Below are 14,253 nucleotides of genomic sequence, written 5' to 3'. Positions count from 1 at the left end.
GCCCCGCCAGGCTGCGGGGCGTTGTGCAGCCGGCGCGGGGGTGGCTGGGCTGGCGTCCCTTGACGGCAGGTGCTGCGTACTGTACAGCGGCCAGAGCGCGTTGAACTTGCGCGAGTACTTACAGCTCGCGCGAGCACAGAGATCAAAAGTCTCGGCTCATTTCGGCCTCTCATCAAGGCGGAAATGTACACTCTGGAGTTCCTGCGGATGTGCCAACATGAAGCAGGGAAGAAGTAGGAAGAAGCTGCAGAGCTGGTACGATATTGTTGAGGCCTGTAAGCGTCGAACTCGATGAAAACAAGTACTCTGCGCGAGCGATTTGTCATAGTAGCCTAGCTCAGTGGCGCTAGTGGCGCCACCTAGCGGCAGCAGCTTTGCCGCCCGCCCAGGCCTCGCCGCTGTGTTGTTGTTTGTTTGTGAATCAGTGTTTTTGCCCGTTTGCCAGTTCGTTCTTTTACTTCGTTTCGAAGCTTTTACCACCGGTCTGGATCTACAAAAACGTGAAAGCATGAACCAAATTGAACCAAGGGAACGCGGAGGTGCGCGACATGGGTTGACAGGTTCCGTTGCGCCTAAAAATCTCAACCCAGCTTCGGGCGGACTAACCTATCTTCACGAAGCGCGGGGAAACATTTTCCCAGGACAAAAGTGAGGAAACTTCTAATAGTGTTTCATAGCTTCAAGAACAAATTGATGGTGATATCTGAGTGCCTTTTTATTTCAAGAACAATGGTATGACTCATTTCCTTGATCAAAATATGGTGTTGACCATGATTCTCCGATTTTGAAGTCATTTGTGTCTGCGTGTGGAGATCAGCCGTTCCCATTTTTGGTCGGAGAGACTCAACTTGGCATCACGCACCAATGCACTACAACTACAGGTAAGAACTGATTAATTTAACTAGTTGGTTAGTGTTTTTAAAATTGAAAGCTGTCCAAGTTGCGTATCTACCAATAGATTGCTGCGCTTTCTGTGCAAGCGTACCGTGATGGATGTATTATGACTGTTGTACTCCCTTTCTTAAAAATTTTTTATTGAGTCGTTGTAAGCATGGATTAGTGTGATAGGTTAGATTGCTCCATACTCATAGACCTGCAAGTGTGATTGTACTTGCGGACAATTTTATCCATACAAAAGTTCATGGCAGCTCGAGATGTTTGTCAACTGTAATACAGAAATAAAAGTCCATACTTTAGACACATATTGATGTAATAACGGAGGATCAGTATGTACTCTCCGTACCTTATGGATATGACTCATCCGTAAGAACTCTAGAGTGTAGGAAATAAAAATTATTTGAGAGGCTTTTTTTTTTTTTTTTTTTAGAGGTCGGGCTGGCCGTGCCGCATGGGTTCGAGGCGTTCGAGGGCACACTGTACGCCAGCGACACTTTGTGGGGCGGATCGTTCCCTCGGTCCCTCGCCGTCGTGCCCCGCCCTGCACCCATTGTCCTGGACCGCGCGACCCGGCCGCCCCGCCCCGCCCCGCCCCGCCCCGCCCCGCCAGACGCATTTGTGAGTCAGCGCGCCGAGGCGGACCACGGCGGACCTCGGGGCAAGGGGTAGCGCCGCGGTGCCGCGGTCCAGCAGCAGGCTCACTCCGAACGGCGCTCTCATCGCTCTGTCTCTCTCGCACTCGTGGGGCGTCCGCTAAGACAGACAGACGCGACAAAGACAAAGCTCTGTCCGGCAGCAGCCTGCCGCGCGGAGTCCAACGCGGTCCTTTACACGTGCATCCACTGATCAGTGCGTGCGAGTGTATGGGTGCGTCGAGACGTGTGTGAGCGACACAGAGGGGGCATTAGTGTATCGCCGACTCTTGTCATTACCGGGGTAATTTCATTACGTCATTTTCTCGTCGACGCGACGAAAATGTGTGTGCCTGCGCCTAACTAGGTCGCCACACTCTCAAGGACCTCCCTTCCTCCTCCACCTGCCCTTCGCCCCCCCCCTCCCCGGCTCCTCCCCGCGGGACTGCCAAGCGTCGTTTGCTGAGAATAATAATGACATTAGGCGTATCATGAGGCGAGTCTTTGAGCATGCGGACACCCCCCCCCCCCCCCCCCTCCGCTACGCCCATCGCCCCCCAGGGCCCCCTTCCCCCTTCGGAATTACGGGCCCCTGCAAACTGCATCACCGCGACGTACTCCAGCAGCGGGGGTAAGACGGACACGTCAAAAACTTGGCCTGCGCGGCTTCGTGACACGGCGTCTTCGGACGGTGGGGCGCCGTCGCTCTGTCTCTCTCGCCTCGTCGGGCCGTGAGCCGCGGGGCCGCTGGGGGCGCGTGGACGCGTAGCGCGCGGTGGGGGCGCGGGGCGTGGCGGCACGTTTGAATGATTGCCGCGAAGGCCTGGCGAAAGGTAATGGACGGTTGCAAACAGAGTATATCTTGCGCGCGATTCATGGCCTGCAGTTGCTGGTCGGCCTGCCCGGCCTGCCCGGCTTGCCCGCAGTCACCCGCCGCCGGCCGGCGCTCACCGCTCCACGCGGCGCGGCTCGGCGCCCCCCGCATCACCAGTATTTATATTGCCTTGCAGCAATGCGAACCCCGCGCCCGCCGCGGGCCGCACACACACATGCACGCTCGTTGAGACTGCGTGGGTACTGGCTGGGGATAGGCGGCTCCTCCACACACACAAATACACACCTACACACACAGACACACAGACACACGCACACGCACACGCACAGCATGCAAACTTGCTCAATCCGGCGGTGCGTTGCAAGGCGCTACTTTTATTGGCGCCGCATTAATAGACCGCTCGCCGCGTCGCGCCTCCACGCCGTTTTGCCGGGGAAACGAGTCCATTACGACGCAGGTGAAACGTGAGCGCGGCAGCGCCGCGTCGGCCGACCCGACCCGACCCTGTAGGCGCGGCGGGGCGCACGACGGACTTCTTGGAGGGCCGGAGGGCTCCGCGGCACCGCGACGCGCTACGCCGGTGACACGCCGGGGGCCGTCCGCGAGCACGCCGTCAAGGATCAAGACGCGCCCCCCGCCAGGACTCCCCTCTGATGTGGCTTCCGAGGAGGATGTGGGGGCACGGCGCGGCACGGCCGGGCCTCGGCGGCGGCTCAGGGGCTGCGGGAGTTGGGGTTGTTTGCGGAGAGCTTGGCGGTCGCCAAAGTCGTCACCGATTCTGTTGCAAGCGGTGGCTGCGGCGGGACCAGCCGAGGCTGCTTGGCTGTTTCGTCGCGCTGTCTCTGTCGCTCTCACGGGCGCGAGAGAGGCAGGGCGATGAGACGATCCTCCGGAACCGACCGGCCGGCGGGGCGCTGCTACCGCGCGTGAGTGGCGCGAGTGGCGCGAGCCCTGTGGGTGTTCTGCGGGCGGATGCGCGTGCATCATTCACCCCATTCATTGACCGGGCGAGCAGGCTGAGCAGGCCGAGCCCCTCCTGGAGCCCCTCGTGGGGTAGGCGGAGGGCCCCGGAGTTAGCCGAGTGTTTGCTAGGAGGGCAGCGGAGTCCCTCGGCCTCCCTGGCTTGACTGGAGAGAGGGGTGCAGAAAGCCCCCAGTGCATGCCCGGTAAATAGCAAACGCTACGCGCATTGGCAAATTTAAATTCAATTGAAATTAAAATGTAGCTGTTTTTCGACCTGGTATCTTGGGGACGCAGTCGGAGAGCAAGGCTTCGCGAGTGTGGTGGCGTGTGGGAAGTGTGTGACGAGGGAGGTGGTCCTACACTGACGCGACATAATCCAGCAAAAGGCAGAGCGCGCGCCAAGTCGCTTGACGGTGAACTCACGGCAAGTCCCACACTGTGGGCCTCTCTCTCGCACACTCACTCACATTCACTCACTCGCACACCGCATCATGAGCATCCCGCGAGGGGCGGCACGTCAGAAGACATACCTCCCTCGGCAGCCGTGGCGCGAAAAGGGTTGGGATGAAAGCCGCTCTGCATCCACCCCAAGCGCGCCGCCGTGCCGCCCCGTGTCGCCGCCGTGGCCGCGGGGCGCTGCCGTAATGGCTCGGGAGCACTTCTTGTCGTCGTCGGCGATCTGCGCGCCGCCAACGCGCCGCCGCCCCCGCGCCCACGCGACAGACGGACGAAAACCCCCAAGCTCCGGTCGGTCTCCCCCTACTTCCTCCGCAGTAAGCCCCCGGTGACGACGCGGTGACGCTATCACCTGGTTCCATACGCGTCGCGGCCCGGGCCGAGGCCTGGGCCCGCCCCGCTGGGTCAGAGCCCTGCAGGCGCTGCTATGTGCCCGTCTAAACACCTGCTATGTACCTTGCGATGCTTATCGCCTTCCTGCTGGTTGCCTATGCACCCCCTCCCCCTCCCGCCCCTGGTGTCGCGCGTGTCCCAGCACTTCACACAGCACGGCACGCCGGAACGCCGCGGCAAGGCGCAGGTATGATGCGCCACCGAATACTAATGTCCCTGGAGAACCCCGCAGCCCCCGCAGCCCGCACCACGGCGCCGCCACCAGCATCTCAGTCCGTACACTCGAAACACTACCGCGCTGCCGTTCGGGCAGCCGCTCGGTTTCCGTTCGAAGAGGCCCTTCCTCTTCCGGGGAAAGCGCCTCTAGAGTCCTTTGTCCTTGGCGTCGGCGTGGCGTCGCCGCGGCAGCATGTGGAGCGGTTGTGTCCCCGCGTCGCGTCGCGCCCCGTCCCCAGGTGGCGCCTCCCGCCTGGGTCTGCCTTTGCCTGCAGGCGAGAGGACGGCCGGAAACCCGTGCCCTGCTTGCCCCTGCGCACCGCCTCCGCGAGTCCTTTTCGTCGCTCCGTCTCTCTCGCACTCATGCACCGTCCCATGTAGGTGCGAGAGAGACAGAGCGACGGAAAGGACTCTCGGAGTCAGTCTGCTGCTCAGCACCTGGCCGAGGGGCCGCCCGGGCCGCCAGGGCCGCCACCCGCCACTAGGGGACCTCTATCAGGAAATAAAATCGGGCGTTGACAACGCCCGGAGCTCATGGGAGGGGCACCGGTAACGCGACGGCGGTGGCGGTGGCGGGACGTTCAGGGACGTTTCGCGGGACTTTTTACAGTGGCCTGGATGATGATAAAAGTCACCGCGCACGTGGGTGGCATAATATTTAGTTTGAATCAACTGCTCTTGAACTAGGATGATTTCATTTCAAACCGATCTCCAGCAGTGTAGCCGTTACGTGTCCAGCGGGGTGCATTTTCCGCACCCTCCGCCCTCACCTAACCTTCCCTAATTCGACACGCGTGATAAGGTCGGGCGCACACCGTAATTAGTGACGTTGACATTCAAATTGGCCGCGGCAGCCGGCGTGTGTGGGGTTGCCTACCTATCGGCGCGGCGGTTTTCCCTGTTAGAGGGTTGGCAACCCTCACTGCCTCTCTCTCTCTCTCTCTCTCTCTCTCTCTCTCTCTCTCTCTCTCTCTCTCTCTCTCTCTCTCTCTCTCTCTCCCCGCTTTCGGTTACGCGCACTGCGACCACGCTGTCCTGCACGAAATTGCGACGTGTACGGGCGCGGCCGGGCGCTGCGAGGGGCTGCCGGGGGCTTAGCGGCGTTGTGTAGGTGTTAGCTCGCAAGGACTTTGCAGCCGGTGTACTTATCTCAAACTTTGCCAGAAACATCGCCATGTCAAGCCGGCAGAGGCGGGCGGAGGCTGGCGGGGGGAGCCGGGGGGAGGGGGAGCAGGGTGATGACACTCTCGCCAAACATCAGTGGTGCCAACTGCGAGCGGGCCGACTGCAGCAAGCCCCGAGGCCAGCGGTGTGCCAGCGGCGAGGCAGACGCACTGGGGGAAGTTGGCGGCACTGGGGGAGGCAGCCCATTTCTGTAATTGCCCGTTCGACAGCAGCAGGGTGGCAGCGTGGAGGTGAACAGCCTGGCTGCACTGCTTGGTTCAATCTGCGACGCTCTGCGTTCGCTCGCGTCGCCGGGCGCTGCTTCATGAGTACGCGTAGGGCAGTGCGTGGTGTGGCTGCTGGTGAGCGGCAGGGCCGTGCCGCCGTGCCGCTGTCCCGATGCCCGATAAGCTGGTGGGCCGAGGCTGGAGTAGCCGCGCGGTGCGGCGCGGCATACCGGCCAGCAGGACGAATGCTTTGTTTGAGGAGGCCAGCATTGCCGGAGCCCAAAGGCCAGATGCGTGCGATACCAGTGCCGTGCCGGGCCGTACCCCACATGATGTCGGCCCGGCCCGCCGCCAGCGCTCTCACGCGGCAGTTATTTGAAACAATTTAAAACGGAGCGCGCCGAGATAACTACCGCACGGACTTATCCGGGAAATCTGGGGCGGAAACGCTCTGAAACTAGCAGTGTCCAGTGAAGCAGTCCTTGGCTAGCTTGTCGCCGCGTGCATTTGGTTCATGAGCCCTCCAGTGCCACGTAAATAGGCAAACATTCCCACGATGCGCCAGTGCCGAAAGGGTTGCCAACCTCAGGCTGTGTTCTCGGCAGCTTCTCGAGATAGACATTGCCACTGTAAATTTCGCGTCTCGTGGCAGCACTGCTGTGGTTTTCGGACAATAATCCTGGACGGATCGCGGCGGGCGTCGCGGCTGACCTTCCTTATCCCATCAGCATGGCGCGTGTTGCCCCGCTCGTTTTTCCAAAAGAAAATGGAAGAATTCCGATGAAATGCGGCGTGCGGTATGCGTCCTGCAGGCCAGTAACTCATGCGCCCCGCCCCGCCCCGCCCCGCACGAGGACGGCCCCGGCGCTCGAATTCTCTCCATGATATCTATCATTTTCGTCGCCTCGGCGACAAATTATGCCGCGGGAGGTTGGGGCTTCGTCACTTCCAGTGCTCGGTCTCTCTCGCACCCCTATCGGCCGTCCCCTGAGTGCGACAGAGACAGACAGTCCTACCTTCGCGCACACGCCTGGCCGCAGGTCACCGCGATGTCCCCGCGATAGCAATTCAAAGAAATTGGAGTCCGCCCCTCACCTGCAGTGTACTGACAGTGGCGACGGTGGCGGCCCCTGTCGGGGGAACGACCAAGCCAGCCGCTCGCGCCGAATCCTAAACAGGGGGGCCGCTGCCCTGGCTTGCCCTGGCGAGGAGCACCTCGTTGGACGGGTCCATTCCTACAGTATAAGGCACACTAGGAGTCAATAAAATGACGATACACACGGCCCCGTGAGCACACACACACTCGTGCACGTACGGCACACACACACACACACACACACACCCGCGACAAGCGTTCCTAGTTTTCCCCGGCGTTTGCCTTCGTAAAAAGAAAGAAGCGTCTTTGTCAGTAAAGAAAGCTCCCCTCAAGTGTGAATTCAATGGGGCCCGTCGAAAAATACGCTGTGAAATTCGCGTCGTTTCTGCCGGCGGTGCACTGTGTGAACGAAACTTGGAAAAAGCAGCGGCAGCAGCAGGGTCGCGCGGCGGGCTTGTCTGCTCCACGCCGTCAAAGAGCGTCGCGGGGTCCTACCTAGCCCGGCAGGGCGGCTGCGGGCGCCACAGTAATCCCCTCTCCCTTCCACCCCCGCCCCTCTCTCCGTCTCCCTCCCACCCCCTGGCGGACGCGGCGCGTGCGGCGTCGCTCCCTCTCACCTCGCTGGACCCGCCGCGCCGCCGCGCCGCCGCGCTCGGACGAACCGCGGCAGAGGGACTGGCTGCCTGGCGAGCTGCTATTAACGCCGGGCGTAAATCTGGCCGCGTTAGCACGCCGTACTCGTCGCGGCCGGGGCGCTCCGAGGAGGCGCTCCGTCTCTCTCGCACCCCCGAGTGCGACAGAGAGACTCGCTGTGGACTCGTCGAGGAACGAGCCGGCTGCGTCTGCCGGTGCACCGCGTAAAGCAGGCGCAAGGGACGGGGAGAGAAACTACACTGCGGAAAAGTTGCTGCAAGCGCGCGGAGAGAGAGACGCGAGGAAACGGCGGGGCCGCTGTAGCGCCTACGCGGTAGGCAGCCCGCCGCGACGCGCTGCGCTGAAGCGGCTGGGTTGCCTACGCTGTATTACCATTACCATTAAGGGCTCAGGCGGCCGGCCGGCGCGGAGCTTCGACTTGACTCACTTGGGGGAGGACCGCGTGGGCGCGTCGACGCACAGTGGGCCAGAAGACCGGTGGAGGCGGAAAAAATTCTTGACCTGTTTTGAGCTCCAGAGTCGCTGAATGGGACTCGAACCGAACGTGTGACCCTACCGATGGATTCCTCGTTCGGAGAGCAATCCATTGGTGGGGTCACACGGTAGGCTGGAGTCCCATTCAGCGACTCTGGAGCTCAAAACGCGTCTAGAACTTTTGCCGCCTCCACCGGTCTTCTGGCCCACTGTGCGACGCCCCGGCACCACGGCCCGGCCCGTCCGCCGTTAAAGTCTCGGTGCCTTGTTCTCCGGCGGGATGAAGACTGATTCATGGTCCGAAGCGACTTCCCATGATGCACTCGCGGGCGTGGCGACGACGACTAGGCGCACTAAGCGCGTATCTGGCATCGGCCGCTGCCCCCGAGGGCGGCCGAGGGCCCCTCCAGCCCCCGCCGGGGCCCCGCCCGGTTAACAATAAACCCGCCGACGGCTCCGCACTGCACCGCACTGCTCTGCCCGCAACGATATTGCGGACTTGAAAGAAAAATTGAAGCGCTCGGACGGACGGGGACGGCCGAGAGGCACTTGAGGGCGGGCAGGGCGGCAGGGCGCGGCGCTGTGCAGGCGGTGCAGCCGCGGCCATCACGGACTCATGCCTCGCCAGGCCATTGTTTGTTTCCGCCCCCTCCCGTCCCCGGGGCAGCGAGCGTAACACCGAGGGCAGGACACCCCGGCGCTGTAATCACCGCACTGGACCACTGGGTCCTGCAGGACCTGCCGTGAGACGCATCCTTAACGGCGTGCCTATCTCATCGCCCATTCTCTTTACCGGCGAGTCCTGCTGCTCCCGCGCGCCGTTTTTCGCACCCGGACATTCCGGACATTCGAACACGCCGCATTTTTCCAGCGCCTGCGTCTCGTTAAGGGTGTCTAGCGTACTCCGCCAAACGAGTCGATCCGGAAATTAAATTTCCTGCTATCCGACCCTGGTACGCGAAGTGTGTAGCGGCGACCGTTGGCGAGATACAGGCCGCTGAATGGTGGAATTTGGTCGCTGCAGACTGATTCCGAAAGTCGTTTTCGTCGCTCTGTCTCTCTCGCACTCATTGGGCGCGCCCTACAGGTGCGAGAGAGACAGAAGACTCGGCTGGAGGCTGCAGCCGGCGGCGTAGGAGAGGCGCAGGGCGGCGTTTCGCCACAAATCACGCTTCTCGCAGTCTCGCGGTCCGGCAACGCCACGCCACGCCGCCGCCTCCCGGCCAATCGAAGGGCTCGTCGATAATCGCAGTGGAGTGGACCGAGCCAAGGCGGCCGAGGCAGCCAGGGCAGCCCGGGGTGGTATTCGCTCTACTAATGAGTGTGCGTGTCCGTTTGCGCGAGTGTGAGTGCACGTGTGTGTGGAGCGGGCGATACATTGGAAGCTCATTCGAATAATTCAAATTAGTCATTTCTGCCGTTGTGAGCTCCGCGCGCGTTATCGCCAAGGCAATGACTTTCGATGCATATCAAACAGGTTTCCGGGTGGTTACGTTGGCACCTCTGCTTGTTTATGTGCTTCCAGCCCTGGGCCGGGCCGGCCGGGCTGGCCAACCTGGCTTGACCTTCGCAATAACTCGGCGGTGTGGGTGGAGTTTGTGTTTGCTTTATTCCGCTCCTCCCACTCGCTCCCTTTCGATGCAACGCCTGCAACGCCCACTAGATGAGATGAATCGAGTTGATAGGAGGGGTGCAGTAAGTGGAATTGGCGAAAGCCATACCGAACAGTAGCACCAACCGCGCCGAAAAATAATTAAAAGTCGGGTATGAAACCGGGAAGTGTCCTGCAGGTAAGTATTCCTGGTGAGCCATTTAAGTATCCAGTCATCTATCCACAAGTTCGCAGGCAAGTATCTATGTAAGTATCCAGGTAAGTATCCAGGTAAGTATCCAGGTAAGTATCCAGGTAAGTTTCCAGGTAAGTTTCCAGGTAGGTATCCAGGTAAGTATCCAGGTAAGTATCCAGGTGAGTGTCCAGGTGAGTATACCTTCTCCCGTTGTTTATGGTTTAAGAGTTTCGGGAGAGCTGCCCCGTTCCTAATTAGAATGGGCCGTGCCGCGGGAGTGTGCCCTCTCCACTATTTGGTGAAATATGAACACCATGAAGGCTAATACTACCTCTGAGCGCAGTCATGATCGTTCAGCGAGATGCGGCTCCGGCTCGGCTCGGCTCGGCTAGCTGGGTCCGCGGCTTCGGCGGTCGCGCCCGAACTGCGAGTCGCGACCTCCTCATCCGACAGATTTACGGCAAGGCCGCACATACACACACGTAGCGCCAGCAGGCCCACCTGCACAAGCGCTGTTCTATCCTGGAGGTTCATTAACCCTCTTCTAAACGACGCGTCGTTAAGGAGGCAATGTGTAAAATTTCATGGTCCTGTGCTTGCTTGGGAATAAAATTTTATACAACAGTCTCCGACTGTCGTCCCACCAACCCTTTAGTGCTTCGTTTCGGGCTCCTCCGGAATGCCTTCGGCTGACCGCCCCGCCCCGCCCCGCCCCGCGGCGACGACGCCGGATGGCGCGTCGACATGTCCGTCATAAAAATTGGGACGGTGCTAGGAGGACGGGCCGCGGGCTGCGGAGCAATCATTCCGATGGACAGCGAGGATGAAGAGATACAGGACGTCATTGTCCAAACATTTCGGCTGCTAAAGGGTTATTAGAGCCCCTGGCCACCTAGATAGCGCCAAGAGGGGGAAATCTCGGAATCTCAATGTGTGTGTGTGTGTGGCTGACTGTGAGTGTTGGCGCCAGGTCCAATTCTTTCGGATCCTATATGACGCCATCATTCACTTCAGAAGACTGATTTCCCTTTTTATCTAGGGGGCCCAACACTATGGCACTGGATGAATCCTGGACAGATTGTGACAGTATCAAGACGAGTGGGACTGTGCACCAAACACGTAACTCACTTTTTTTTGTGCGGGTTGCATATGCAAGTGCGACTGCCGCGCCCAAGCCATGCCGCCAATGTTGCGTCATGATTATCAAGGCGTCCCTAATGCCATTGCGAGGCAGAGCTAACGAGGGCATGAAAGCTTCCTGTCAAAATAACCCAGCTGTTATACCTCATCAAAAACGGATTGGGCTGTTCCCGCCCCCCTAGCGTCCCTCTGCCCCGCAGTCCGGCGCGGCGGGGCGCCCGCAAGCCGCAGGCCGCCGCAGGCCGCCGCAGGCCTAGGGGATAATTTGCAGTTTGCAGTTGCTAGTGTAGCGTCGATGCACCTGACGCGCGCCGACGGGCCGCCAACACGCCTCCGTCGTCGGCGTCCTGGAGCAGGACGCGCAGGCCGCCCCCGACGCCTCCCAAAGCACGTGCCGACCGGGGTAATGGACTCATTGATCGTCCCGACGCCTCTCTTTGCGCGCTCTGCTCGCCGTCTCTCTCGCTCCCCCGCGGCACGCCGGCACGCCCCACGCGTGCGAGAGAGACCGCGTGGCCCACTCGGCACCCTTCAATCGATGATTTACCGAACGCCACGCCAGCTGGCCGGCCGGCCGTCAGCACCGCCTTGTGGAAACGCACTGAAACGTCCGGTGCGATTCCGGCGAAGCCATAACACGATCGCACTGCGCCTCTCGATTGAGGAAGGCAGTGAAGGGGTGGAAACAAATAAAAATGCCCTTTACTGTTCATTTACGCTAAAAAAAATAAGTGAAAAAAGCGGCATTATTTGAAAGGTATTTGACCCCCAGCCAAGCTTTTTCTCGCTTTGTGGACAGAGAGGCGGCACAGCAGCACGCAGACACACTCACAGACACACACAAGAAAGGCCAAAAGTCGAAGTGGGCCCGGGGCATGCACAAAGCACATCCACACGCAAAGGACTCTGTGTGGTCCTCAGTGCGTGCACTGCGTGCCGTACGGTCGCTGCGTGTTGCGTTCGCGTGCGTGACTGCGTGCGACGGCGTGGTCTGGGGAAGCAAAGGGAAGGATTAAGAGGCAGCGCGCACGCTGGCCAACTGATTCGGTGACAAAGGGCCACCACAGCTGCAGAACGCGACGGCCGCCCAAAAACGTCAAAACTCGGAATAAAAATTATTCGGCACACCGGACGACGCGCGGCCGATCGTTTGCTGCCGAGTCCATCCGGGCAGAAAATCGCGGCTTCCTTACATGAATGCGCACGCCGCAAACAAACAGCAAAAGTCGCCCCGAACGCATCAAGGATTTTGCGGCCGGATCAGCGAAATCGAACTGCCGCCTCGAAGAAACGGCAGCATTCAGCAAGGTGCGACTGTCCGTGTAATCCAGGACGGACTTGCGGCTCCGTGTCTCGATCGAATGAGGAATCCAGCTTTGCGACGCGGGGCGGCCACAGTCGTGGGAAGCAACACAATCAGAGTTTTGGAATAGGACCGATGATTTCGAATGGTTTTACCCAAGGTCATCGAGGGTATCAATTATAAATTTCCGTACGGAGACAGGCGTTTAACTGAATATGACCCGCCGCGCACACAAACACACTTACATACACGTAGGTAAAAGAGAGGGAGGGAGAGGGGGCCGGCTGTTTGAAAACGTGACGAATGGCTTTGGGTGGGGACGCGGGGGGCATCATCTACCAAATGCTCAAGGAGTGTCCGTTCCGACCTTTGAAGGATAATTGACAAAGACTTAGTAGTGTAGTGAAAGTGTAAGTGAGGCTCTCCCACTCGCCTCGCCCTACTCGGGCGGGCAGTTGGTGCATCAACACTGGATCAGGCACGAGGCAGAGCTTTGACTGAAAGCGCGGAAAAATGTGGCCCCGCTGATGTGGGTCAGTGTGCAGTGGGCGATGGCAGCTCTTATCTTGGCTCCAGGGATCCAGTTATGATCAGGGCGCTCAGGCAGTTCGATCCGACAGCCAATCAGCAGCTGGTTTATTTACAAACGCAGCGGTTCGGCCACAAATTTCAGAGACAAAAGGCACATTTTTTGAGAAATTTCTTTGGAATCAGGGGTTTTAATTTCAAAATTTTGAGTCGAAAAATCGGCAAGGAGCACAACGAGGGCCAGGTTTAAAAATGTGCGGCGTTGGAACTGCAGTCACTGCAGCAAGTCAGTGTAAAGGAGGCCCAAAGTCGGGGCGTTTCCTTGCATTCTCAGCCGCGATGAAGGTGTGTTGACTGGAGGCTCCTGAGGCGGATGCTTCGGCCCGCGCGCCATGCTCCAGCGACGCGCTGCGCGCGCTGCTCACGCCGCGTGGCGGAGGAGACGGAGGTACCCGGAGGCACCCGAAGGCACAGGCAGCGCGCTCTCGCGGCCGTCGGCGCAGGTACCTCTTCCCTTCCCCCGCCCAAGGCTCGGCTCGGCTGGGCTCGGCCTGTACGTGAGAGATGGGCCGGCTGATGGTGCTGGCTGCGGCTGATCTCAGAGATGATCAGGAAAACAAACAAGCTGCCCGCGGCTAGCGAGGCAAGGCAAACCTAGGGTGGCCAGGCGGCGGCGGCGCGCTGTGACGGCGTCGCGACGCCCGTGGGAACACCGCGGCGGCACGTACCAGTTTCTCGCACACCTTATCACTACCGCGTCCCACCGCGTCCCCCGGGTGCACAAGTAGTACCGACTCAAACTCAGGAGCTGCCGCGTTCGTGGAATCGGGACTCGGGTGTGTACTCCTCAAAGTCGTCGCTCGCAGCGACCGCAGTGCCTTCGAGAGGGATTTCTGCGTCGGGTGAATCGTCACACTGTCATGAGACGGAGGAGGCGATTGAACGATGAACAGGTTCGTCGGGAACCCTTGGCCGTCTGGACACCCTAGCGTGCCACCCGCCGCCGCCGACCTGCTGGGTGCCCCGCAGTGCCCCGCCAGGCCGGCCGGCAGGTACCGGGTATGCGGCCTGGCCGGCGAGCCACGGCGCGCCCGGCGTGCCCGCCGGACTCAGCGAGGTTGCACATCATAATTATAGGCTTGTGCACCGGCTCGACTCCGTTTGGGTGGAAATATATAGAAACCGTTTGGATGTGTTCGCGTCTCGTCCCGCCCCGCACGCCACGAGGAGCGGTGCGTGTGGGTGTGGGGAGGAGCAGCAGGTGAAATGTTTGTTCAGAGGTTCTGAGGAAATCCGCTGCTTACACTGCAAACAGAGGTGTGTTAAATAACACACTTTGCGGTGTCAAGCTCGTCCCACTTTTGACACGAAAGAAGCGTGTTTGACAAAACGTCTATAAGGTGTTCACATAACACGATTCTAGTGTGCAAGGACACAGCTCTGCCGTGTTATGGATAGAGGATTGGGGGGAATTCGAAACTGAAACGG

General features: G+C 60.0%; 1 protein-coding gene across 2 annotated transcripts in view; it reads left to right on the top strand.

Annotated features, from left to right (window-relative positions):
• Nucleotides 1-420: 420 nt before the first annotated feature.
• Nucleotides 421-14,253, top strand: part of LOC117652614 — an 88,542-nt gene continuing 74,709 nt past the window's right edge. For both annotated transcript variants that reach the window (XR_004588175.1, XM_034397660.1), the window contains exon 1: nucleotides 421-881. Coding sequence is in view for 1 of the 2 variants with exons in the window: in XM_034397660.1 (XP_034253551.1) it covers nucleotides 865-881 (17 nt within the window). In the remaining variant the exon portion in view is untranslated. The remainder of the gene's footprint in view (nucleotides 882-14,253) is intronic.

This window comes from Thrips palmi, unplaced genomic scaffold (assembly GCF_012932325.1).
Source record: "Thrips palmi isolate BJ-2018 unplaced genomic scaffold, TpBJ-2018v1 HiC_scaffold_7, whole genome shotgun sequence".
NCBI lineage: Eukaryota > Metazoa > Arthropoda > Insecta > Thysanoptera > Thripidae > Thrips > Thrips palmi.
This window is presented reverse-complemented; position numbering and strand designations above follow the sequence as displayed.